At 46.3% G+C, this 25,610-nt stretch overlaps 1 protein-coding gene across 1 annotated transcript in view; it reads left to right on the plus strand.

Moving 5' to 3' along the window:
* LOC138265561 (ceruloplasmin-like) overlaps positions 1-25,610 on the plus strand; it is a 454,089-nt gene that overhangs the window by 79,044 nt on the left and 349,435 nt on the right. The window contains exons 4-5 of the mRNA XM_069213377.1: positions 9,126-9,290; positions 13,358-13,612. Coding sequence (XP_069069478.1) covers positions 9,126-9,290; positions 13,358-13,612 — 420 coding nt within the window. The remainder of the gene's footprint in view (positions 1-9,125; positions 9,291-13,357; positions 13,613-25,610) is intronic.

Raw genomic sequence — 25,610 nt, forward strand, 5'->3', positions numbered from 1 at the left:
TCCCCCTGTCGCACAGCAGTCCTCCTAGTTCCCCTGTTTTCCTGTTCCTCTGTCCCCTGAACCGTGTGCCCACTGTCACTGCCCCCAGTTCCCTGATTTTCTTGGGTCGGTGGGTTTGCCTGTGTTCCCTGTAGTGGTGGACACACTGCTGCTTGACGTGTCCTGGGGACAGAGGGATGGGCCCGCTGGGTGGGTGCTGTGGTGGTGTTTCCTGAGGGGGGAGGCTCTGTGGTGGCTTGTGCCAGTGTCAGGGGAACCGACTGTCCCGAGGTCCCAGATGGGCCGGGCTAGTCATCTTAATCCAGTTGTGCAGAGCTGCTGTCATCACTGTGGGCATCTTCTGTGGGGGGAGTGGATATGTCTGGTACCTCCTGTCCGGTGACGTTGGGTAGGGTTCATGCAGGGGTGTAAAGGCACGATTATTGCATCTGTGTGCCATTGTGTGCAATGGGTGAGTGACCCTGTACTCCAGTGCTTGCATTCTTGTCTAGGTCCTTGTGTGATATTTGGTTTGGGGTCTGTGTGGGTATCTGTAGTGGACATCCTTTGGTGATGGGTGTCCATGCTTTGGTGTTGCATGCAGGGCTTGGTGTTGGGATGGGTGGGTTGTGATAGTGGGACATATGTGAGGTGTTGGAGTGATGGGGGTGAGGGTGAGGGTGGGAGTATGTGATGGCATGCAGGTAGGGTGGGGGATCTAACATTTAAGAGTTGACTTACCAGAGTCCATTCCTCCTGCTACTCCTGCGAGGCCCTCAGGATGCAGTATTGCCAAGACTTGCTCCTCCCATGTTGTTAGTTGTGGGGGAGGAAGTGGGGGTCCACTGCCAGTCCCCTGTACAGCAATCTGGTGTCTGGAGACCACGGAACACACCTTCCCCCGTAGGTCGTTCCACCTCTTCCGGATGTCATCCCTGGTTCTTGGATGCTGTCCCACTGCATTGACCCTGTCGACGATTCTGCGCCATAGCTCCATCTTCCTAGCAATGGAGGTGTGCTGCACCTGTGATCCGAATAGCTGTGGCTCTACCTGGACAATTTCCTCCACCATGACCCTGAGATCCTCCTCAGAGAACCTGGGGTATCGTTGAGGTGCCATGATGTGGTGTGGGTGATGTGTGAGGTGGTGTGTGTTGTGATGTGTGAGGGGATGTGTTGTGTGTTGTTTGAGGTGCGTGGATGTTGTGTGAGTGATGATATTGTGTGTCTGTGAATGCTGGTGTTGTTTCTGGTGGTGTCTCTCTCTGGCCTTCTTTCGTAGTTTTTGGTAGTAAGGGTTTGTGGGTGATGTGGGTGTGTGCTTTATATTGGATTGGGTGTGTGGGTGTGGTGTGTATATGTGTATCAGGTGTGTGTATTTCGAATTGTCCAATGTGGTTGTGTTTTGTAAATGTGTGTGTATTTTGAGCGCGGCGGTGTGTACCGCCAATGGAATACCGCAGTTGAAAGACCGCTGCGTGGATTCGTGGGTCGTGATAGGGTGGGCGTATTCCTGTTGGCGTAACGGTGGAGGTTTAGTTATCGCCAGTTTATCACTGACCTTTGGTGTGGCGGACTTGTGTGGGTGTCTGTATTATGGCGGATTCCGAGCTGTGGGTCGTGATAGCTGTAGCGGAATTCTGCAGCCGCAGCGGTGTGTTGGCGGTCTTCTGCACGGCAGTAAGCGGGATTTACCGCCAATGTTGTAATGAGGGCCTTTGTCTTCTTGCCAGTGGTTCTTCTTTTGTACCTTCATCCAGGTTAGCAGGGGCTCCTGTTCTCCCTGGACCCCTTCTTCCACAGGTCTTCAGGTCCAGGAATCCATTGTTAGTGTCTTGCCGTCTCTTCTGGTTCTTGCATAATCTTTTATCACAACTTCTTGTGTATTTCAGGAAACTTACTGTGATTTATTCCTGCTTTCCTGGGCTCTGGGCTTGGGTCTATTACTTACCTTTGGTGTTTCCTTACACTCCCAGCGCCCCTCTACACCCTACACTTGCCTAAGTGGGAAACCGACTTTCGCATTCCACTATTTTAGTATATGATTTGTGTTCCCCCAGGCCCATTACAACCCATTGTGATTTTCACTATTTGCACTGTTTTCTGACTGTGTACTTACCTGTTTTTGGTTACTGGTGTATATATTGTGTTTATTACTTACCCCCTAAGGGAGTATAGTCTCTAAGTTATATTTTGGCAATGCATCACCAAACTAAAGTACCTTTATTTGTAACACTGAGTATTGTCTTTCATGTGTGTGAGTACTGTGTGACTATAGCGGTATTGCAAGAACTTTGCATGTCTCCTAGTTCAGCCTTGGCTGCTCTGCCTACAGCTACCACTAGACAGCCTGGCTTCTAGACACTGACTACATTTCACTAATAAGGGATAACTGGACCTGGTATAAGGTGTAAGTACCTTTGGTACCCACTACAAACCAGGCCAGCCTCCTAAAATTATGTTATCACCATACCTTAGTATACTATGAGTCACACAGAAATGAAATATCCAAGAAGAAATTGACTCAAACAGATGTACTCACCAAAGACATAAATGTAATTTCACTTTCCTCATATAGTAAAACGTTGTTTGCTCAGTGACTGCACAGGGGGCGCTGCTTAGTTTTTTGAAAAGCATCATAGGTGTTTAGTTTTTCAGTTTTATTGGAAGTGCAGGATTACTAAAAACCATTGCAAAGAATTAAAAAAATGATAGAAAAGAATAATACCAAGATCTAATTGGTGCAACTGCCACAAATTAGATCTTGATCATAAAAAAAGCTACATAAAAATAAAGTGCCATTGCGATCTATAAAATGTTATTGCTTCTTACACAGGAACTTTCACATGAGATAGAATAAGTGCATACAGATTGACTTCAAGAGCACAAATTGCCCGTTTAGCTCTCTGAAAATGTAAACAGTAGTGTTGTTAGCTCGGCTAGACCTGCCAAGTCATAACCCATAGGCTACGGTTGCCAGGTGGCTGAGTAAGAAGCACATAGGGGCATATTTCCAAGCCCCTTGCTCCACCTTGTGTCACATTAGCGTAATTGTTTTATGCTAATGTGGTAAGGTGGCCTTTTCGTCATGCCATATTTACAAAGTGGTACAATGCATGCATTGCACCACTTGGTAACCCCTTGTGCCACAATATGCCTGCGCTAGGCATATCGTATGCAAGGGGGCATTCTCCTGTTAGGAGGCCCATAAGAAAGGCGCAGTGAAATTTACAAGCTTTCACTGTGTCATTTTTTGAATAAATTTAAACGCCTTCTTAAAGGCAGGGTGTTAAAAAGACACTCCCATTGTTTTCAGTGGGCCTCCTTTTACTTTGCAGGATTAACGCCATACTTTTTGGTGCTAATCCTGCAAGCACCACAATAGCATCAACATTTCTGAAGCTATTGTCCTAACGACCTCCATGGTGCACTGTGTTGTAAATACAGTGCAACCATGGTGTCAGTAGGTAGTGGTAGGGGCACACAAGGAAAGTGGCGCATCAAGACCGATGCGCGACTTTCTTGTAAATGTGCCCCATACTCTGTAATGAGTTTTTGAGTAAATTTCAGTGGCTTTGTTGCTTTTTACGTGAAGATCCATTTGGAATCTCATTCATTTGGAATGTGAAATTAATGAAGTCCTGAGATTTTTTTGTGATATGCAATAATGAGGTGATATTTTCAGTGATGTTCAGTCCATCTGAATGCAAGGATTTTAAATGGCACATCCAACAGGTTTCTCTGAAGTCCAGAAGTTTTTTTTAAGACATGTTCCACAGGGAAACTATTAATGGGAACAGTCCAGCCTGAACATCCAGGCCTGGTCCTCCCTGGACCAAAAACAAGGATCCTAGAACCAGTTTCAGGGTATTACCATTCATCAGCCAAACTAGCTTTAATCCAGTGGCACAGTGAGCACGGGACCCACGTCTGGGCATACCCTTCCCACAAGGGCGACTTTAGCAGCACAAAAGGATGATGGAGGGTGATAACCTGAAACCGGTCATAGGATGCTTATTTCCGGTACAAGAAGGACCAGGCCTGGCAGTTCGGACTGGACTGTTCAAGACAGATTTGCATATGGTGGGTCCAAACTGGGGTGGTTGAGCAAAGAACGATGGATTAAACCTAGAGCGGTGACTGCGGGTGACCGTTCGAAAAGTTTCAGCACTCCGTCCATCATCTTTTTGTGTTGCTAAAGTTGCCCTAAGTTTGAAGGGTATGCCCAGACGTGGGTCCAGTGCTCACTGTGCCACTGGATTCGAGCTAGCATGTGAAAACAAAATGGCAGATCATGGGCTGCTGTAAAATATAAGGGGAAGGGGTGCTTGAAACCCTCTCCCCAAGCCACATTGAGACAATGCATTAAAAAAGGGGAGGGGTGCCAAGCCCCCTTCACAAGCCACCAATAGGCCAAAAGGACACCATCCCCAAGGGCAGACTAGTAAGTATAGGGGAGAGGGCATGCAGCTCCGCTCCATGAGCCATAAAAGGCCCCAGGCAGCTCATTCCCCGTGGCCCTCTCATACAGTGTCCCAGGGAGCCTATTCCTAGAACACAGTATTTTCCCTGCCAGTAGTGCAGGCAGGTAAAGTAAGTTTGCTCACACTCGGCGGGAGCTTTGAACATGCTCCCACCGGGTGGGATCAGACTTTTTTTTACCCTGCCTTTGTGGGCAGGGAAACTCAGACTGCTCATGCTCGGCTGGAGCAAGCACAAACAGCTGCTCCTACATGGCGGATGCACACCCACTCCCGCAGCACCCAGGATGGGTGAATTCAGGGAGCCTGCAGGGCTGGGGAGGACTTTGGGCTCCCCCTGCAGCCCCCAACATATGTTTGGTAAGTGCCCCAGGTGGGCACTGGGGCACCCACCCAGGGGCACCTTAGACCCGATGGATGGGGTCCCCTGGGGACCACTATGGGCTCGGGGTGGGGGGTTATGCACCCCTCCCTTTACTAAAAAAAGAAGGCCCCGGTGGTGAGCTCATTGGGGCCCATAGTGCCTTGGGGAGGGGAGGGGGAGCTGCGCTCACCCCTTAATAAAAAGGAAGGCCCTGGGGGATAGGGTCCTTGGGGCTACTGTTGGCTTGGAGAGGGGGGACATGCCTCCCTACCCCTGAGTAAAAACTGAAGGCCCCGGGTGGATGGGGTCCCAAAGGTCCATAGTGGCTTGGGGAGGGGGGGCACAATCCCCTCTCTTAACTTAAAAAGAATGACTTGGGAGAATGGGGCTCCAGGAGCTCATAGTGGCTTGTACCCCCTTAATAAAAAAGGAAGGCCCTGGGAGATAGGGTCCTCAGGGCCACCACTGGCTTGGGGAGGAGGCCACTCTGCCTATCCCTGCAGCAAAAAAAAACAAGGCCCTCGTGGTTTGGTCCCCAAAGCCCATATTGGCTTAGGGAGGGGAGTGCACGCCCCCTCCTCTTAGTAAAATAACAAAAACCTACAGCAGATCGCTCATTGTAGGATGGGGGATGCGGGGTGGCCCATGACCTCTGTAACCTCACCACCTCCCCTGCTTGCACCCATCATGGGTGCAGCCAAAGCTGGCATTGCTCCCGCCCCAGGGGAGAAGTTTTCTTTTGATCCCACTGGGTGGGAGCAATGGGCTTAATTTCCCTGCCAGTGAGTGCAGGCAGAGACAAGATTTGTGCTCCCACCTAGTGGTAGCCGCTCTGGGCTCCCGCTGGGTGTGAGCACATTACTCTTTCTTAGCCTGCTCTCTCGTGCAGGTCAAAGATGGTGTCCCGGAGATTGGGACCCCAGAATATCATCCCTTAGCTAGCCCAGGGGAATAGAATGCCCTAGAGCCATAAAACGAGCTCTGGGAGGGGGGCTGCACGGTCCCCAACCCCTTTATTAAAATGATAGCCCAAGGGGATGAGGTCCCCGGAGCCTTTTTAGGTTCAAGGAAGGTGGCTGTGTGCCCCCTTACTTGTTTATAAGGAACTGGGAATGGGGCCCTGGGGCCTTTTATGGCTGCTGGTATGAGCCGTGAGGCCCTCTCCCCTTCAGTAAGATATGGGCCTCGGGATAGGATCCCTTGGGCCTCTTAAAGGCTTGGGGAGGAGGGCATGCACCCCCCCACCCTAATTATCAATGCACCGCCCCCTGGGACTTGACCCACCCCAAGGGAGATAATGTTTTGAAGAGTGTGGGAGCCCACACTTTAAAAAAAAAGATTTTACTGTGGATTCGAGGATCCTCTGGGAATTTGTGACAATGTTTTTTTTTTTTTATTGCCCAAGGGGGGCACGGTATCCCCACACTGCACACTTATGGGTTTTTTTCAACTTTTTTTGTAGGACTCGGGACTCGGGACTCGGGACTGAGTACTGAGTTTTAAGATGGCTGTTGCCACGTCATTGTTGATGTGGTGCCAGCAAATCATATCTCACCATAAGATTTGTCAGCTCCTCAGGTCCTTTGCGGCATGATATATGCAAAGTTTGTGAGCCTTAGTTGCTCAAATATTAGTGATCAGATTTACACCAAATCACAAAAAGCACTCTTCTGGGATTATCTTAAAAGTTAGGTAAGAATACAAAAAAATTAAAAACCCACACCGGTTTCTCTAGGGATGACCTAAACTAAGGGGACGGAGCACCTCTTCATACTACTTGCCCGGATGTGGCGGGCTGCCGGGGGTGCTTCCTTTACCTGGGGACTGCTATGCCACCGCCTTTACCCCGAGTGGGGATCGGACTCCCGCCCCCGCCCCGAACTACTATAGGACTGTAGGTATTTCCACGCGATCCTGGCTTAGGGGCTGACGTGTTGGACCTTAAAGGAGGGGTTGCACTCCCCCTGTATCTCATCCTTCTCCTTCGCTTTCCCCCCTCCCCCTCCCTCATGACGCTCGCTCGACCCACTCCTACACTATTCTCCGTGTTTTTCCTCTGTACCTTAAGTTCTTCATATGGTGCGCCAATTATGCACATCAAATGGACATTGCCCCCTTGGCTTGCACAAGGGGGAGGCTCCCGCACAGGAGCAGGAAATGTGGCAACCAAGAAAATCTCAATGTGCCTGCTCCCCGGAGCAAATGTATGCACCTGTATCTTTCTTAAGTGTTGCCTGTTGGCAGATATAATAATAAAAATATAAAAATAAAAAAAATCTTAAAAGTTAGGTTCCTAGGATTACTTTTCGATTCTCAGCTTTAGGGACATATTTACAAGGAGCTTGCACCACTGCTGTGTCGTTTTTTTTCACACAGTGATGGCAAATTCAGTGCTCCCTATTTACTAAGTGATGCATTAGGCATAATGTGTCACTTTTCTCATCTGTGTGCCATTTATTTTACCTGTGGTACAACTGGCTGCATCAGGTTAAGTTAATAATATGCAAGGTAGTTGTTCCCTCTTAAAATCCCACGCAGAACGTACACATTCATATATGAAAGTATTTAGGGAAGTGACGCATTGTTGACAAATGACGCGCACAGTCTAAAATGCGCAAAATTCCCATGCCTCCTTAACCCAGGCGTAAAAATGAAGCATTGGCTTTGCAATAGAAACCTGACCATCTGAAGTCACTTTACACACTGGAATATGTCATGGCAGCTATGATTTCATCATCCACTGCAGCAAGACAATGTGACGTTGTGTACATTTTTCAGAGGGCAGGCCAGGATTGTCACTTCTCTGCATTGAGGAAGGCGTCTCCAAGTCCAGGTCTGCATACTGCAAAGGACAACAGGTAAGTACTTACATAAGGTAGGTAATACATGTATTGCCACTCCACATTCCAACATATACTTGTATTCACTAACATTACACTGTCACTCACTATGTCACACATACTCAAGTCTCTACATACACATAAGTAGACTATGCCAACCGTAATTTTACACATAGCCATACTGCATACATTACCTCTTATATCCAGGACAAATGCAAAAGTGTAGAGGGTGATATTTCACTATTTTACAATATTTTACATTGGTTCTAAAGCATTAGGCTACTTGCGTAATTTAAAACTGACACAGCACCTCTAAATTTTGATGCATCGCTGAAGTTGCGTCAGTTCTGAGGCCAACTTCAGCAATGCTACACTTTTGGTGCTAACCCGTTATGGCAAAGTTTCCACAGATGCGTCAGAATTTCTGATGTACTTTGGGTCCTTACCCTATGGTGCCCCGAACTGTTAATAAGGTGCATCTATGGCATCATAACAGATTCCTCCGCATCGTAAGTATTTTGGACGCATTGCTGCCGCAATTCAGCTTTGCAACATTTCTTGTAAATGTGCCCCCTAGTTTGCTTCCCCCAACTCAACATAGGAGTCACAGGTATCAATCTCCAGCTCTCACTATCTCAAAAACTCATGTCAGTACTCCAGACAACAATCAGTAGATTTGACACCAAGCCTTCTTGCTGGACTACAGCAACATCATAGAGACTGGTCCCTCAAAGAAACTCAATGCCAGGCTACAATACCTGCAGAACCAGGTAGATAGGTAGATAGACTATGACTTAACTTAGAATAAGAGATGGAAGCATCAAACACACTGGAAAGCTCTCCACTGGCCTACAGTAGAAGAAACGATTAGATTGAAGGTTCTGTGCACGATCCATAATGCCTTGTGGGCCAGTTGCAAGCTGGCTCCACGCTATACCCTAATGAGAACCTACTGCTCATAGGATGCAGAGTTATCAATTATCATCCAGTAGGATAAGGATAAAACAGAGTAGCAGAAAGTTGGAGAACGCGGATCCAAGACTAAGGAGTGCATTCAGTCCAGCCTTCCAATCCGTGCTCATTCTCTTATGATTACGAAAACTCTTGAATGAAGCATTAATTGAACTTGTAAAAGATCAGTGTTGGGATCAAAGAATATCGAACATAGTCATATATCCTTCCGATAGCACTCTGGCTTCCCCTATCTCTTCATCAAATGATTCATTGCCATCCTCTCAACCACTCTGAAGCAATCAAAAAGCAATATACAGTGCTGTTTATTATCAAATAATACATTATAACTAAATGCGTCAGCTGTTAGATGATTGATGATGGGGCACTCTTGGTTCCTGTTTTGACTGGGAACGATAAATCGTATTTCATAAAAATGTGATGCTTTGATGTTAATAAATTCACAGAAACCTCAGTCTGCTAACGTTATATTTACTTTTGTGTTTTTAGGTGTCTTGTCTAAGCCAAAAGCAAAACCAGGCATCGAGTTTGTTGTGATGTTTTCTGTATTTGATGAAAATATGAGTAAATATCTGGATGAAAATATTGCAACGTATTGCACTGCTGATGTTGATAAGGAGGATGCAGACTTTCAAGAAAGTAACCGGATGCACTGTAAGGTTCTTTTAAAATATTTTAGAGCTTTTTTTAAACACTTGTTTTGTTCTGAAAGGTCTATATTTATTTAGCACTAGAAATTGGAATATGCATTACATAACTGTTTACACAATGTTTGGGGCACATTCCTTTTTTTATTGCATCTTGGCTACATGAAGCTTTAGCTGTCTGTTGCCCAGACCTATAGTTGTAGATGGAGGGGCATATTTATGAGAGGATTGCATCACGTTTGAACTATGCAACATGGATTCCTGATGCCAACCTCTAAGTCACATTTTTGAAGTCCTGCAAAGCCACTTTGCCTGGCTTTGAGTGGCTCCTAAAATATGAAGTAAGTCAACGCAGCTCACATTGCTGCTTTGCCTCACTCTGCCCTGGGAAGGCATTCAATTGGTATTGAGTGGGTGTTCCCATGCAACTCCCATGGTTTGTGACACATTCCCATATTTACAAGAACATGTAAACCTGAGAATATGTCAAGAAATATGCCTCTCTACTTTCTTTTTCTACGAGTGCTGCATTCTGCACACATAGAGTAGTATGCCTTTCAGGATTGGTTTTGTGCAGGAAGATGTCTCTTTTTGCTCAAAATCAATCCTACATGCAACACAGGCACCCTTGCACCACAGTGCAAGGGTGCCTACATTGGCACTAGGCTGCCAAAAGTTTACAGCGCAGGGGAAAATGTCAGGATGGTGCCTTATGCCTTACAAATGGCGCATTCCTGCCCTTTCCCGGTGATGCAGTGCAGTGCAGCAAAGAGACTTGCTACGCTGCATCACTATCCCATAAATAGGGCCCAAAGATTGGGCATTGGGTACACCTCTTGCTCATAACTGGATGGTCGTGCCATCTGTCTCAGTTGTGCCCTTATGATTCAATAGCTTTCTCCCTATTGATGTGTTTTTCACATCCAGGAGCATTGCGATCTCACAATGTTTTGATTGATTGACAATTTACTTGCACCTTTCTTCCTATTCATGTGTTTGTCCCACCCATGAGCATTTCTCTCCCACAGAGTTCTGATTGTTTGACTTGTAACCTCCCAGTGCTGATGTTCCTTACATTCATGGAACTGTTTTTTTCTTCTCCTTTAATAAATCTATGAGAGTGGAAGTGTTTTCCTGCTGTCTGTCTCGTATTTTGCTTTCACCCTTTAGACTCATCAGATCTGTCTTCAAGCACAAGCTACATATGAAATGATCTCTTTGAGTCAGAGCAGTATTGTCTGTTTATTTAGCCTTATAAGCATAGAAGATCCCATCTAACAGACCAACCGTTGACCCACAGTCCTTCAACATAGGTATAATGGCTCAGGGTCATCTTTTTGGATAGTTCCAGGCAAGACATTTGTTGTTGTCCTCTGTTTGGAACCACTTTCAGTTGTATTACACATTTTCAACTAATGTGATCCAGTATCGAGCAAATTATATTGCGTTATATGTTAAACCTTAAAAATTGAACCCACGAAAACAGTCACAAAATGTCTTACTTAGGGCCACAAAAATTCTTGCAATGGCACTGGGATAAGAGAGAGAGAGTAATGGAAAGACAGACAAAGGGAGAGAATCTTAAAATAGTGAAATATAAATAACAGCCTAATGTCCAATAGCGAGAATGTTCACTGTACAGCGGCCTCCCTGGGATTTGGGGGCCCTAGACAATTGCCCACTTTGTCCATGCCCTATATTGTCTCTGGATTGGCTTCATTATCAGATGTCTTGATTAAGGTGCAGGTTTAAATGCTTCTACATTTAGCCTTTGAAGTCGACAGTAGAGCCTGCTGAAAATTAACCTTTTAAAAATTGTATGATGCTGTTGAACGCTTTCTGCTTCTTTCTGTTTCGCAACTGCTGTTCTCATTTCTTTAACACATTAGACATGCCCATCAGATACAATTTACCAGCTGCTAGTAGACGTTTCATATAGCCATAGAAAAAAAGGCTGCTTAGTGCGCACAAGGAGCATGCAATTTTACCTAGCTGCAATTATGTCTGTGACACCAGGGCATTAATTGTTGATATTTGAGGACTACACACGTTTGTGAAAGTAGCATTGTTTCACAAAATTGTGAATATAGAGAATTTCGAAATACAAAAAATTTCTCAGCAAGTGTGAATACAAACACGTAGGGGCATGTTTAAGAGCCCCTAGTACCATCTACCGACACTTAGCGTTATTGCACCACTTTGCAACCCTTTGACCTACATTATGCCTGCGCCAGGCATAATGAATGCAGAGGGGGCATAATTTTGTTTGCCACTTTTAATGTCTGCTCAGAGCAGGCGTTAAAAGGGGGTACGCCATTGAATACAATGGACCCGTATGTACTCCTACAGAGTACATTAATAGCGTCAATACAAATTAGCCTATTGCCCCTTACTTAGTGCCACGGTGCACCGTATCTTAGATACGGCATGCACATGGTGGCGGTAGGGGGCACTAAGGGGCGCAAGGAAAGTGGCGCTGCACTGGGTGCACCGCCACTTTCCTTAAATCGGCCCGGTAGAGTTTTAAATGTTACTTTTTTGTACTAGGAGGGTTCAGAAAAGAACATACTCCCTCTTACCAACATGTGATAGAGATGCAAATGCTGTAATGGCCAATCAAGATCCCAAAATCCAAAACATAAGATATTCCATCTCCCAACGAGGATCAATAGAAATATTTGAAGTTTGGGAGGGCTGAGCCACCATGAGTCACGGGTGCTTTAGCTAATGAATAGCATGATGATGTTGCCACATTATAAAGGTATAGAATGCAGACTGAATCTTTTGAAAAGAAACACTATTGCAACCGATAAGGGGGCATCTATAAAAAGATTAAGGAAGATGGGAAGATGGACCATTTTTGTACATTACAGTGCCCCATCATTAATACAGAGAGCTTATTATTACTTTATATTGTGGGCATACTCCCAATATCTTAGAGGGATGTGTTTAAACAGTTTGGACCATTTAGCAGGCGAATATGTTTCCTATTCAGAGTTCTCAAACTTTTGCATGTCTGTGTGGAGGCTAGCACACTTACCATACATTCATAAATAGGCAGACTGCTAAAATAAGCAGCTAATATTGCCTCTTGACGTGAACATCCAAAATGGCTGAATGAAAATCCTCCCTATGAATGTGTACCATCATAGAAATGGTTATATGTCCAAATAGCGTTTATCAAAATATTGAATCATAATATCATGGGCAAAATATTGAGGTACAAAATATCGAGAACGTAGGTGCATACATAGGTATAGATTTACTATTCCTAAATCCTTTTAACTCTGCATCTACATATCATCAAAATAAACGTCGTCAGATCACGTAGATGTGGAGTTGAACAAAGTCAACCTATACAATTCTGTACAAACCTATCTTGTAGATATTTTGGGCTTTGATATTTTGCCGAACATATTATTCTACACCGATATTCGTGAAATTATATTCAGATGCATTACCAATGCAAACCATTTAAACTGAATGTACGCTGATAATTATATCCTTTCTCCAGCCTTAATTCTCTGCTTGTGTTTTCCCAAAAAGAGAGGATGTGAATTTCATATGCGTCACTGTATATATTTTACTGCCTAATACGAGCATTGCTTAATTTGTGTTCGTTGCCATGTAATCAGAACATCTCTCAAGCCAATTTATACCAGCAAAAATGTACAGTAGAGCCATGGCCATACAGAGGTAGTATATGGATGATGATGTCCTTTTCATGAACTCCATATAATTCCATAGAAAGGATATCTCTGAGTTCTTTCATGAACATCAACAGTGTGGGTAACCGGGTGAGGCACATACAAGAAATACTTGAAACGTCTTTCCTACAGGAGACGTCTGAAAAACTTGAAAGAAGGCTAAAAAGTCATTGAAGTTGCAAGGCAAGATTTGACTTAAGGCAGGCTGTTCCTTTCTAAATCCTCCACGTTTTTAGAATTAATGGCCCTTTCCACCTCTTCAAGAGTATAATAGTATAAATATAAGTGTAGTTTAAGAAACAATAGAGAAGTCATTGTATTTCTGTTATCTGACGGCAAAATAAAGCAAGTGTCCTATTTTATTTAGGTATCAATGGATATATGTATGGTAACCTTCCAGGATTAATCATGAACTCGGGAGAGATAGTTCGATGGCATCTATTTGGAATAGGAGATGAAGTTGACGTCCATTCAGCCTACTTCCATGGGCAGACTTTAACTGACAAGAACCATCGTGTTGATACCATCAACCTCTTTCCTGCAACGCTGGAAGAAGCTAAGATGGTGGCTACAACCCCTGGAAAATGGCTACTCAGCTGTCAAGTAAATGCCCACATTGGAGGTGAAAGATCAACTATTTTTTAACCGGATAAAGACAATGCATGCGTCTATTTTCATACTTTGGTGTATTATCAGTAGAAAGCAAATGAGTAAAGGTATAGTCAAAAAGTGATCAACTTAATTTTGTGTAACCTTAGTGATGAAAATAAGGTTGCAAAAAGGGAAAGGGCAACCGGCTTTGAAATTCAGAAGAGTTTGGATGAAATTAATGTGAATATCTAAGTACTACAACAACATCTAAGTTAGATGAAGGTCGTGCCAGATTGCAGGTAGCCATACTAAATGTACAGTACATATTTATTAAACCTATTTTGACAATAGTGGTGCTATGTTAAACTTATATTAAAGGCAAAGCATTTGTTTGGAATGACTATACTATAGTAGGGCACAATAATATATTTTTAGAGGTATCAGTACTATATTAAGGGCAAGCACTATGATGTGTCATTGGGTCCGTTTTTTCCCTTTTTAAATATAGAGGGCTTCCAAACATGTTTTAGTTGGGTTTAGTATTAGGAGGAGTATTTGTAGGAGGCTGGACTGGCTTGTAGTGAGTACCAAGGGGTACTTACACCTTGCACCAGGCCCAGGTATCCCTTATTAGTGTAGAGGGGTGTCTAGCAGCTTAGGCTGATAGAAAAGGTAGCTTAGCAGAGCAGCTTAGGCTGAACTAGGAGACGAGTGAAGCTCCTACAGTACCACTAATGTCATATGCACAATATCATAAGAAAACACAATACACAGATATACTAAAAATAAAGGTACTTTATTTTTATGACAATATGCCAAAGTATCTCAGTGAGTACCCTCAGTATGAGGATAGCAAATATACACAAGATATATGTACACAATACCAAAATATGCAGTAATAGCAATAGAAAACAGTGCAAACAATGTATAGTCACCATAGAATGCAATGGGGGCACATAGAGATCGGGCCAACACAAACCATATACTCTAGAAGTGGAATGTGAAGCATGAATGGACCCCAAACCTATGTGACCTTGTAGAGGGTCGCTGGGACTGTAAGAAAACAGTGAGGGTTAGAAAAATAGCCCTTCCCAAGACCCTGAAAAGTGGGTGCAAAGTGCACCTAAGTTCCCCAACGAGCACAGAAGTCGTGATAGGGGAATTCTGCAAGGAAGACCAACACCAGCAATGCAACAATGATGGATTTTCTGACGAGAGTACCTGTGGGTGCAAAGAAGCTGCCACTGGATGGTAGAAGCTGTGGATTCTGCAAAAACGACAAGGGCTAGAAACTTCCCCTTTGGAGGATGGATGTCCCACGTCGTGAAGAGTCGTGCAGAGGTGTTTCCGTGCAGAAAGACCGCAAACAAGCCTTGCTAGCTGCAAGGGTCGCGGTTAGGGTTTTTGGATGCTGCTGTGGCCCAGGAGGGACCAGGATGTCGCCAATTGCGTGAGGGGACAGAGGGGGCACCCAGCAAAACAAGGAGCCCTCTCAGAAGCAAGTAGCTCCCGCAGAAGTGTCAGAACAGGCACTACGAAGTGGAGTGAACCGGAGCTCACCCGAAGTCACAAAGTAAGGTCCCACGACACCGGAGGACAACTCAGGAGGTCGTGCACTGCAGGTTAGAGTGCCGGGGACCCAGGCTTGGCTGTGCACAAAGGAAATCCTGGAAGAGTGCACAGGAGCCGGAGTAGCTGCAAAACACGCGGTTCCCAGCAATGCAGTCTAGCATGGGGAGGCAAGGACCTAACTCCACCAAACTTGGACTGAAGAGTCACTGGACTATGGGAGTCACTTAGACAGAGTTGCTGAGTTCAAGGGACCTCGCTCGTCGTGCTGAGAGGAGACCCAGAGGACCGGTGATGCAGTTCTTTGGTGCCTGCGGTTGCAGGGGGAAGATTCCGTCGACCGACAGGAGATTTCTTCAGGGCTTCTAGTGCAGAGAGGAGGCAGACTACCCCCACAGCATGCACCATCAGGAAAACAGTAGAGAAGGCGGCAGGATCAGCGTTACAAGGTCGCAGTAGTCGTCTTTGCTACTTTGTTGCAGTTTTGCAGGCTTCCAGCGCGGTCAGCAGTCGATTCCTTAGCAGAAGGTGAAGCGAGAGATGCAGAGGAACTCTGATGAGTTCTTGCATTCGTTATCTAAGGAATTCCCCAAAGCAGAGACCCTAAATAGCCAGAAAAGGAGGTCTGGCTACTTAGGAGAGAGGATAGGCTAGCAACACCTGAAGGAGCCTATCAGAAGGAGTCTCTGACGTCACCTGCTGGCACTGGCCACTCAGAGCAGTCCAGTGTGCCAGCAACACCTCTGTTTCCAAGATGGCAGAGGTCTGGAGCACACTGGAGGAGCTCTGGGCACCTCCCAGGGGAGGTGCAGGTCAGGGGAGTGGTCACTCCCCTTTCCTTCGTCCAGTTTCGCACCAGAGCAGGGCTGAGGGATCCCTGAACCGGTGAAGACTGGCTTATGCAGAGATGGGCACCATCTGTGCCCATCAAAGCATTTCCAGAGGCTGGGGGAGGCTACTCCTCCCCAGCCCTGACCCCTTTTTCCAAAGGGAGAGGGTGTAACACCCTCTCTCTGAGGAAGTCCTTTGTTCTGCCTTCCTGGGCCAAGCCTGGCTGGACCCCAGGAGGGCAGAAACCTGTCAGAGGGGTTGGCAGCAGCAGCAGCTGCAGTGAAACCCCGGGAAAGGTAGTTTGGCAGTAGCCGGATCTGAGCTAGAGACTCGGGGGATCATGGAATTGTCTCCCCAATGCCAGAATGGCATTGGGGTGACAATTCCATGATGTTAGACATGTTACATGGCCATGTTCGGAGTTACCATTGTGACGCTATACATATGTCGTGACATATGTATAGTGCACGCGTGTAATGGTGTCCCCGCACTCACAAAGTCCGGGGAATTTGCCCTGAACAATGTGGGAGCACCTTGGCTAGTGCCAGGGTGCCCACACACTAAGTAACTTAGCACCCAACCTTTACCAGGTAAAGGTTAGACATATAGGTGACTTATAAGTTACTTAAGTGCAGTGGTAAATGGCTGTGAAATAACGTGGACGTTATTTCACTCAGGCTGCAAGGGCAGGCCTGTGTAAGAATTGTCAGAGCTCCCTATGGGTGGCAAAAGAAATGCTGCAGCCCATAGGGATCTCCTGGAACCCCAATACCCTGGGTACCTCTGTACCATATACTAGGGAATTATAAGGGTGTTCCAGTATGCCAATGTAAATTGGTGAAATTGGTCACTAGACTGTTAGTGACAATTTGGAAAGAAATGAGAGAGCATAACCACCGAGGTTCTGAATAGCAGAGCCTCAGTGAGACAGTTAGTCATAACACAGGTAACACATACAGGGCACACTTATGAGCACTGGGGCCCTGGCTGGCAGGATCCCAGTGACACATACAACTAAAACAACATATACACAGTGAAATATGGGGGTAATATGCCAGGCAAGATGGTACTTTCCTACACAACCCTCCCCCCCCTCAAACAAAGGACAATAAGACTAGCCATGACCTGATGAGTCTTCATTGTCTAAGTGGAAATATCTGGAGAGTCCATCTGCATTGGAGTGGGTACTCCCAGGTCTATGTTCCACTGTATAGTCCATTCCCTGTAGGGATATGGACCACCTCAACAATTTAGGGTTTTCACCTTTCATTTGTTTTAGCCAAAGTAGAGGTTTGTGGTCTGTCTGAACAATGAAGTGAGTGCCAAACAGGTATGGCCTCAACTTCTTCAGTGCCCAGATCACAGCAAAGGCCTCCCTCTCTATGGCAGACCAACGCTTTTCTCTAGGGGTCAACCTCCTGCTGATAAAAGCAACAGGTTGATCCTGGCCCTCAGAATTAAGTTGTGATAAGACTGCCCCTACCCCTAATTCAGATGCATCAGTTTGGACAATGAATTTTTTGGAGTAACAGGGGCTTTTCAGGACAGGTGCAGAGCACATGGCCTGCTTCAGCTCCTCAAAAGCTTTCTGACAGTTTGCTGTCCATAATATCTTTTTAGGCATTTTCTTAGATGTGAGGTCATTAAGAGGGGCTGCAATGGAGCCATAGTTCTTTATGAACCTCCTGTAGTACCCAGTGAGGCCTAAAAAGGCTCTCACCTGAGTCGTAGGGGGAACCCAATCTATAATAGTTTGGATTTTCCCCTGAAGTGATGCAATCTGTTCTCCACCTACCAGGTGTCCCAGATAAACCACTTTCCCCTGCCCTATCTGGCACTTTGAAGCCTTGATAGTGAGGCCTGCCTTCTGCAGGGCCTCCAAAACTTTCCATAGGTGGACCAGGTGATCTTCCCAGCTGGAGCTAAAGACAGCTATATCATCTAGATATGCTGCAATAAAAGCTTCCAGACCTTGCAGGACTGTGTTCACCAAAATTTGAAAAGTGGCAGGTGCATTTTTCAATCCAAAAGGATTACTGTGAATTGGTAATGGCCTCCAATGGTTGAAAATGCAGTTTTTGCTTTTGCATCCTCTGATAACTTGGTCTGCCAATACCCTGCAGTCAAATCAAAGGTGCTTAGATACTTGGCAGATGCCAGTGTATCCATTAGCTCATCTGCCCTGGGTATAGGGTGAGCATCAGTTTTGGTTACCTGGTTGAGACCTCTGTAGTCAACACAAAATCTCATTTCCCTTTTACCATTTTTAGAATGAGGTTTTGGTACAAGTACCACAGGAGAGGCCCATGGACTTTCAGAGTGCTCAACCACTCCCAGTTCAAGCATTTTCTGCACCTCTTGTTTTATGCAGTCCCTGACATGGTCAGGCTGCCTATAGATCTTACTTTTGACAGGCAAGCTGTCTCCAGTATCTATAGTGTGCTCACACCAAGAAGTGGTGCCTGGCACAGTAGAAAATAGTTCAGAAAACTGACCCAGGAGATTTATGCAGTGGTCTTTCTGCTCAGCAGTAAGACAATCTGCCAAAACTACACCTTCCACTAGAGCATCTTGTTCTGTGGAAGAGAAGAGATCAGGGAGAGGGTCACTCTCTTCTTCCTGTCCTTCATCGTTGCCATGAGCAGGGTGAGTTCAGCCCTGTCATAGTAGGGTTTCAGGCGATTGACATGGAGCACCCTAAGGGGACTCCTGGCAGTGCCTAAGTCAACTAAGTAGGTGACTTCACCCTTTTTCTCTACAATAATGTGGGGTCCACTCCATTTGTCTTGGAGTGCTCTTGGGGCCACAGGCTCAAAGACCCACACTTTCTGCCCTGGTTGGTACTGAACCAAAACAGTCTTCTGGTCATGCCATTGCTTTTAGAGCTCTTGGCTGGCCTGAAGGTTTTTACTGACCTTTTTCATGTACTCAGCCATCCTAGATCTTAGGCCAAGTACATAGTCCACTATGTCTTGCTTTGGAGCTTTTAAAGGTTGTTCCCAACCCTCCTTCACAAGTGTTATAGGACCTCTTACAGGGTGTCCAAATAGGAGTTCAAAGGGACTGAAGCCCACTCCTTTTTGGGGTACCTCCCTGTAAGCAAAAAGGAGGCAAGGTAACAGGACATCCCATCTCCTGCAGAGTTTGTCAGGGAGTCCCATTATCATTCCTTTGAGAGTTTTATTAAACCTCTCAACCAGTCCATTTGTTTGTGGATGATAGGGTGTGGTGAACTTGTATGTCACACCACATTCCTTTCACATGGCCTTTAAGAAAGCAGACATGAAATTGCTTTCCCTGTCTGATACCACCTCTTTTGGGAAGCCCACCCTGGAAAAGATTCCCAGGAGGGCCTTTGCCACTGCAGGAGCTGTAGTGGTTCTTAGAGGAATTGCTTCAGGATATCTGGTGGCATGGTCCACTACCACCAAGATAAACCTATTGCCTGAAGCAGTAGGAGGGTCAAGGGGGCCAACTATGTCAACCCCTACCCTTTCAAAGGGAACCCCAACCACAGGCAGTGGAATAAGGGGTGCCTTTGGAATGCCACCTGTCTTGCCACTGGCTTGACAGGTTTCACAGGACTTACAAAATTCCTTTGTGTCCTCTGACATTCTAGGCCAATGAAACAAGGAGACAATCCTGTCCCAAGTTTTCATTTGCCCCAAATGTCCAGCTAAGGGAATGTCGTGGGCTAGAGTTAGGAGGAACTTTCTGTATTCCTGAGGAATCACCAATCTCCTGGCAGCTCCAGGTTTTGGATCCCTTGCTTCATTATACAAAAGGTTGTCCTCCCAGTAAACTCTGTGAGAGTCACTGACATCCCCATTTGCGTGTTTGACAGCTTCCTGCCTTAGACCCTCTAGTGTGGGACAGGTATGCTGTGCCACACTCAGCTCCTTCCTGGCAGGCCCCCCTTCACCCAAAAGCTCAGCAGTGTCTGCTTCCAGCTCCTCTGGTGTAGGTTCTGCACAGGGTGGAAATTCTTCTTCCTCAGAAGTTGAATCCACTGTAGAGGGAGGGATAGTAGGTAGGGTTTTACCTTTACTAACCCTAGCTTTAGGGAGCAGTTGGTCCATTCTTCCAGGATCCAAGTCACCCTGTCCTTTTTGCTTTTTGGCCTGAGCCCTGTTCAAAGCAAAAATATGCCCTGGAATGCCCAGCATTGCTGCATGAGCCTCCAACTCCACTTCTGCCCAAGCTGATGTCTCTAAATCGTTCCCTAGTAGACAGTCTACAGGTAAATCTGAGGCAACCACAACTTTCTTTGGACCAGTACCCCCCCCCCCCCCAGTTGAGATTCACAACAGCCATGGGGTGGCTAAGAGTGTTGTTATGAGCATCAGTCACTTGGTACTGGTGACCAAGTAGGTGTATTTCAGGGTGGACCAGTTTCTCTATTACCATTGTAACACTGGCACCTGTGTCCCTGTAGGCCTGAACCTCAACACCATTTATTAGGGGAAGTTGCTTGTACTTATCCATATTAAGGGGACAAGCAACCAAGGTGGCTAAATCAATAGCCCCCTCAGAGACTAACACAGCCTCTGTGGTCTCCCTAACAAGACCAACCCCAACTAAATTACCAACAGTGAGCCCAGCTACTCCCTTGGATTGGCTATTAGTAGGTTTGCTCCCACCACCACTGGTATTACTAGGGGCACTAGGTGTAGCAGCAGGGGTTGTAGTGGTAGGAGGCTTGGTGCTTTTCTTTGGGCAAGTGGGATCTGTTGTCCAATGGCCTTTTATTTTACATAAATAGCACCATGGTTTCTTTTCTTTGTTTTGATTTGAACAGGATTTGGGCCCACCACCCCCACCAGAGTATTTTTGTGGGCCTGATGAAGACTCATTTTTAGATTTGTCCCCACCCTTGTCAGAAGACTTACTATCCTTCTTCGTGCCATCCTTGTCACCCCCTGTATGGACTTTTCTGTTCACCCTTGTTCTGACCCATTTGTCTGCCTTCTTTCCCAATTCTTGGGGAGAGGTCAGATCAGAGTCTACCAGGTACTGGTGTAACAAATCAGACACACAATTATTAAGAATATGCTCTCTCAGGATTAAGTTATACAGGCTTTCATAGTCAGAAACTTTACTGCCATGTAACCACCCCTCCAAGGCCTTCACTGAATGGTCAACAAAGTCTACCCACTCTTGTGAAGACTCCTTTTTGGTTTCTCTGAACTTGATCCTGTACTGTTCAGTGGTTAAGCCATAACCATCAAGGAGTGCATTCTTAAGAACTTCAAAATTATTGGCATAACTTTCCTTCACAGTAAGGAGCCTATCCCTACCCTTTCCACTGAAAGATAGCCATAGGATAGCAGCCCACTGCCTTTGAGGAACCTCCTGTACAACACAGGCCCTCTCAAGTGCAGCAAACCACTTGTTAATGTCATCCCCCTCCTTGTAAGGGGGAACTATCTTGTGCAGATTCCTAGAATCATGCTCTTTTACAGGATGACTATTTGGAATACTGCTGCTGCCACCATGGGGTCCTAACCCCAACCTCTGTCTTTCTTTTTCTAAATCAAAGGACTGCCTATCTAAATCCAGCTGTTGCTTCTTGAGCTTCAGCCTGGATATTTCCACTCTCAATCTATTGAGCTCCCTTTCTAACACTCTGTCATCAAGGTGGGTGGGTGGGGCATGCCTTGACACAGAAGTATGGTGAGAATGAACAGAGGGAGACCTGGCCCTAACAGATGGCACTCTAACATTCTAGCCTACAGAAGTAACACTCCTACTGTGATGAGAACTCACATTAGTACCAGCATTGCTCGGTGGCCTGCTAATGGGCTGGTTGGGAAGGTTCCCTTCTAAATCCTTTGCTAGGGGTGCCCCAGGGTCAGATTGGGGACCATCAGCTAATTTCTCAACAGAAGTGCCAACTAAGGTCTTATCTTGTTCAATGAGCATATTACCCAACAGTTCTCTAGAGGGATTCTTCCCTACCCCTAAACCTCTTTCAACGCAGAGACTCCTTGCTCCTTTCCAGCTAAGGTGATCATAAGCAAGTTTGGACAGATCAACAGTTTGATCTGTGCCAGACATTTTAGAAAGTGTTTAAGGGACAGAAAAAGAAAGAAAACGTTTTTAGAACTTTTTAAAGGACAGAAAAAAAACTTTTAAAACTTTTAAAGAACTTTTTGAAAGTTTAGAGGTACTTTTCAGCACTTAGCAAAGAAGTGAGAGAAGAAAAGCAAAACTTTTTGGTTAGGTGTACATACACTGAACTTGTTTTGTATATTTTTCTCTTATGAAAAGTACAATATGACAAAGTGGTAAGTAGTTGCAAAGTACTTATCCCACCGCTGCACAACCAATGTAGGAGGCTGGACTGGCTTGTAGTGAGTACCAAGGGGTACTTACACCTTGCACCAGGCCCAGGTATCCCCTATTAGTTTAGAGGGGTGTCTAGCAGCTTAGGCTGATAGAAAAGGTAGCTTAGCAGAGCAGCTTAGGCTGAACTAGGAGACGAGTGAAGCTCCTACAGTACCATTAGTGTCATATGCACAATATCATAAGAAAACACAGTACACAGATATACTAAAAATAAAGGTACTTTATTTTTATGACAATATGCCAAAGTATCTCAGTGAGTACCCTCAGTATGAGGATAGCAAATATACACAAGATATATGTACACAATACCAAAATATGCAGTAATAGCAATAGAAAACAGTGCAAACAATGTATAGTCACCATAGAATGCAATGGGGGCACATAGGGATCGGGGCAACACAAACCATATACTCTAGAAGTGGAATGCAAACCACTAATGGACCCCAAATCTATGTGACCTTGTAGAGGGTCGCTGGGACTGTAAGAAAACAGTGAGGGTTAGAAAAATAGCCCACCCCAAGACCCTGAAAAGTGGGTGCAAAGTGCACCTAAGTTCCCCAAAGAGCACAGAAGTCGTGATAGGGGAATTCTGCAAGGAAGACCAACACCAGCAATGCAACAACAATGGATTTCCTGACGAGAGTACCTGTGGAACAAGGGGACCAAGTCCAAGAGTCACGATCAAGTCGGGAGTGGGCAGATGTCCAGGAAATGCCAGCTGTGGGTGCAAAGAAGCTGCCACCGGATGGTAGAAGCTGTGGATTCTGCAAGAACGACAAGGGCTAGAAACTTCCCCTTTGGAGGATGGATGTCCCACGTCGTGAAGAGTCGTGCAGAGGTGTTTCTGTGCAGAAAGATTGCAAACAAGCCTTGCTAGCTGCAAGGGTCGCGGTTAGGGTTTTTGGATGCTGCTGTAGCCCAGGAGGGACCAGGATGTCGCCAATTGCGTGAGGGGACAGAGGGGGCGCCCAGCAAGACAAGGAGCCCTCTCAGAAGCAAGCAGCACCCACAGAAGTGGCGGAACAGGCACTACAAATTGGAGTGAACTGGAGCTCACCCGAAGTCACAAAGTAAGGTCCCACGACGCCGGAGGACAACTCAGGAGTTTGTGCACTGCAGGTTAGAGTGCCGGGGACCCAGGCTTGGCTGTGCACAAAGGAAATCCTGGAAGAGTGCACCGGAGCCGGAGTAGCTGCAAAACACGCGGGTCCCAGCAATGCAGTCTAGCGTGGGGAGGCAAGGACTTACCTCCACCAAACTTGGACTGAAGAGTCACTGGACTGTGGGAGTCACTTGGACAGAGTTGCTGAGTTAAAGGGACCTCGCTCGTTGTGCTGAGAGGAGACCCAGAGGACCGGTGATGCAGTTCTTTGGTGCCTGCGGTTGCAGGGGGAAGATTCCGTCGACCCACGGGAGATTTCTTTGGAGCTTCTAGTGCAGAGAGGAGGCAGACTACCCCCACAGCATGCACCACCAGGAAAACAGTCGAGAAGGCGGCAGGATCAGCGTTACAAGGTCGCAATAGTCGTCTTTGCTACTTTGTTGCAGTTTTGCAGGCTTCCAGCACGGTCAGCAGTCGATTCCTTAGCAGAAGGTGAAGAGAGAGATGCAGAGGAACTCTGATGAGCTCTTGCATTCATTATCTAAGGAATTCCCCAAAGCAGAGACCCTAAATAGCCAGAAAAGGAGGTTTGGCTACTTAGGAGAGAGGATAGGCTAGCAACGCCTGAAGGAGCCTATCAGAAGGAGTCTATGACGTCACCTGCTGGCACTGGCCACTCAGAGCAGTCCAGTGTGCCAGCAGCACCTCTGTTTCCAAGATGGCAGAGGTCTGGAGCACACTGGAGGAGCTCTGGGCACCTCCCAGGGGAGGTGCAGGTCAGGGGAGTGGTCACTCCCCTTTCCTTTGTCCAGTTTCGCACCAGAGAAGGGCTGAGGGATCCCTGAACCGGTGTAGACTGGCTTATGCAGAGATGGGCACCATCTGTGCCCATCAAAGCATTTCCAGAGGCTGGGGGAGGCTACTCCTCCCCTGCCCTGACACCTTTTTCCAAAGGGAGAGGGTGTAACACCCTCTCTCTGAGGAAGTCCTTTGTTCTGCCTTCCTGGGCCAAGCCTGGCTGGACCCCAGGAGGGCAGAAACCTGTCTGAGGGGTTGGCAGCAGCAGCAGCTGCAGTGAAACCCTGGGAAAGGTAGTTTAGCAGTGCCCGGGTCTGAGCTAGGGACTCGGGGGATCATGGAATTGTCTCCCCAATGCCAGAATGGCATTGGGGTGACAATTCCATGATCTTAGACATGTTACATGGCCATGTTCGGAGTTACCATTGTGACGCTATACATATGTCGTGACATATGTATAGTGCACGCGTGTAATGGTGTCCCCGCACTCACAAAGTCCGGGGAATTTGCCCTGAACAATGTGGGAGCACCTTGGCTAGTGCCAGGGTGCCCACACACTAAGTAACTTAGCCAGCAACCTTTACCAGGTAAAGGTTAGACATATAGGTGACTTATAAGTTACTTAAGTGCAGTGGTAAATGGCTGTGAAATAACGTGGACGTTATTTCACTCAGGCTGCAAGGGCAGGCCTGTGTAAGAATTGTCAGAGCTCCCTATGGGTGGCAAAAGAAATGCTGCAGCCCATAGGGATCTCCTGGAACCCCAATACCCTGGGTACCTCAGTCCCATACACTAGGGAATTATAAGGGTGTTCCAGTATGCCAATGTAAATTGGTGAAATTGGTCACTAGCCTGTTAGTGACAATTTGGAAAGAAATGAGAGAGCATAACCACTGAGGTCTGAATAGCAGAGCTTCAGTGAGACAGTTAGTCATAACACAGGTAACACATACAGGGCACACTTATGAGCACTGGGCCCTGGCTGGCAGGGTCCCAGTGACACATACAACTAAAACAACATAAACACAGTGAAATATGGGGGTAACATGCCAGGCCAGATGGTACTTTCCTACAGTTTTGCAAAGAAGAATGTGCCCCCCAAGCATGTGGTGGGTAATAAAGTGGAAACCTACATAGTACGTTGAGCTTATCTATGTTTATGTGATGCTTATGAAATAGAAAACTCACAGCTAGTCCTGTATACACCTGTCTATGATCTGGGCAAAGTGACACCTCCTAAGGTGCACCTTACCCAGGGAAAGGGCAGTTTCAGCCAACTAGGTATAAAAATAGGACTCTCAGACCCACTCATCAGTTCACTTGTCGACCTGCAGAAGGACTCTAAGAGGACTGCCTGCTGCAGTGAACTGTTGTGTATTCT

Source organism: Pleurodeles waltl, chromosome 11, assembly GCF_031143425.1.
Source record: "Pleurodeles waltl isolate 20211129_DDA chromosome 11, aPleWal1.hap1.20221129, whole genome shotgun sequence".
NCBI lineage: Eukaryota > Metazoa > Chordata > Amphibia > Caudata > Salamandridae > Pleurodeles > Pleurodeles waltl.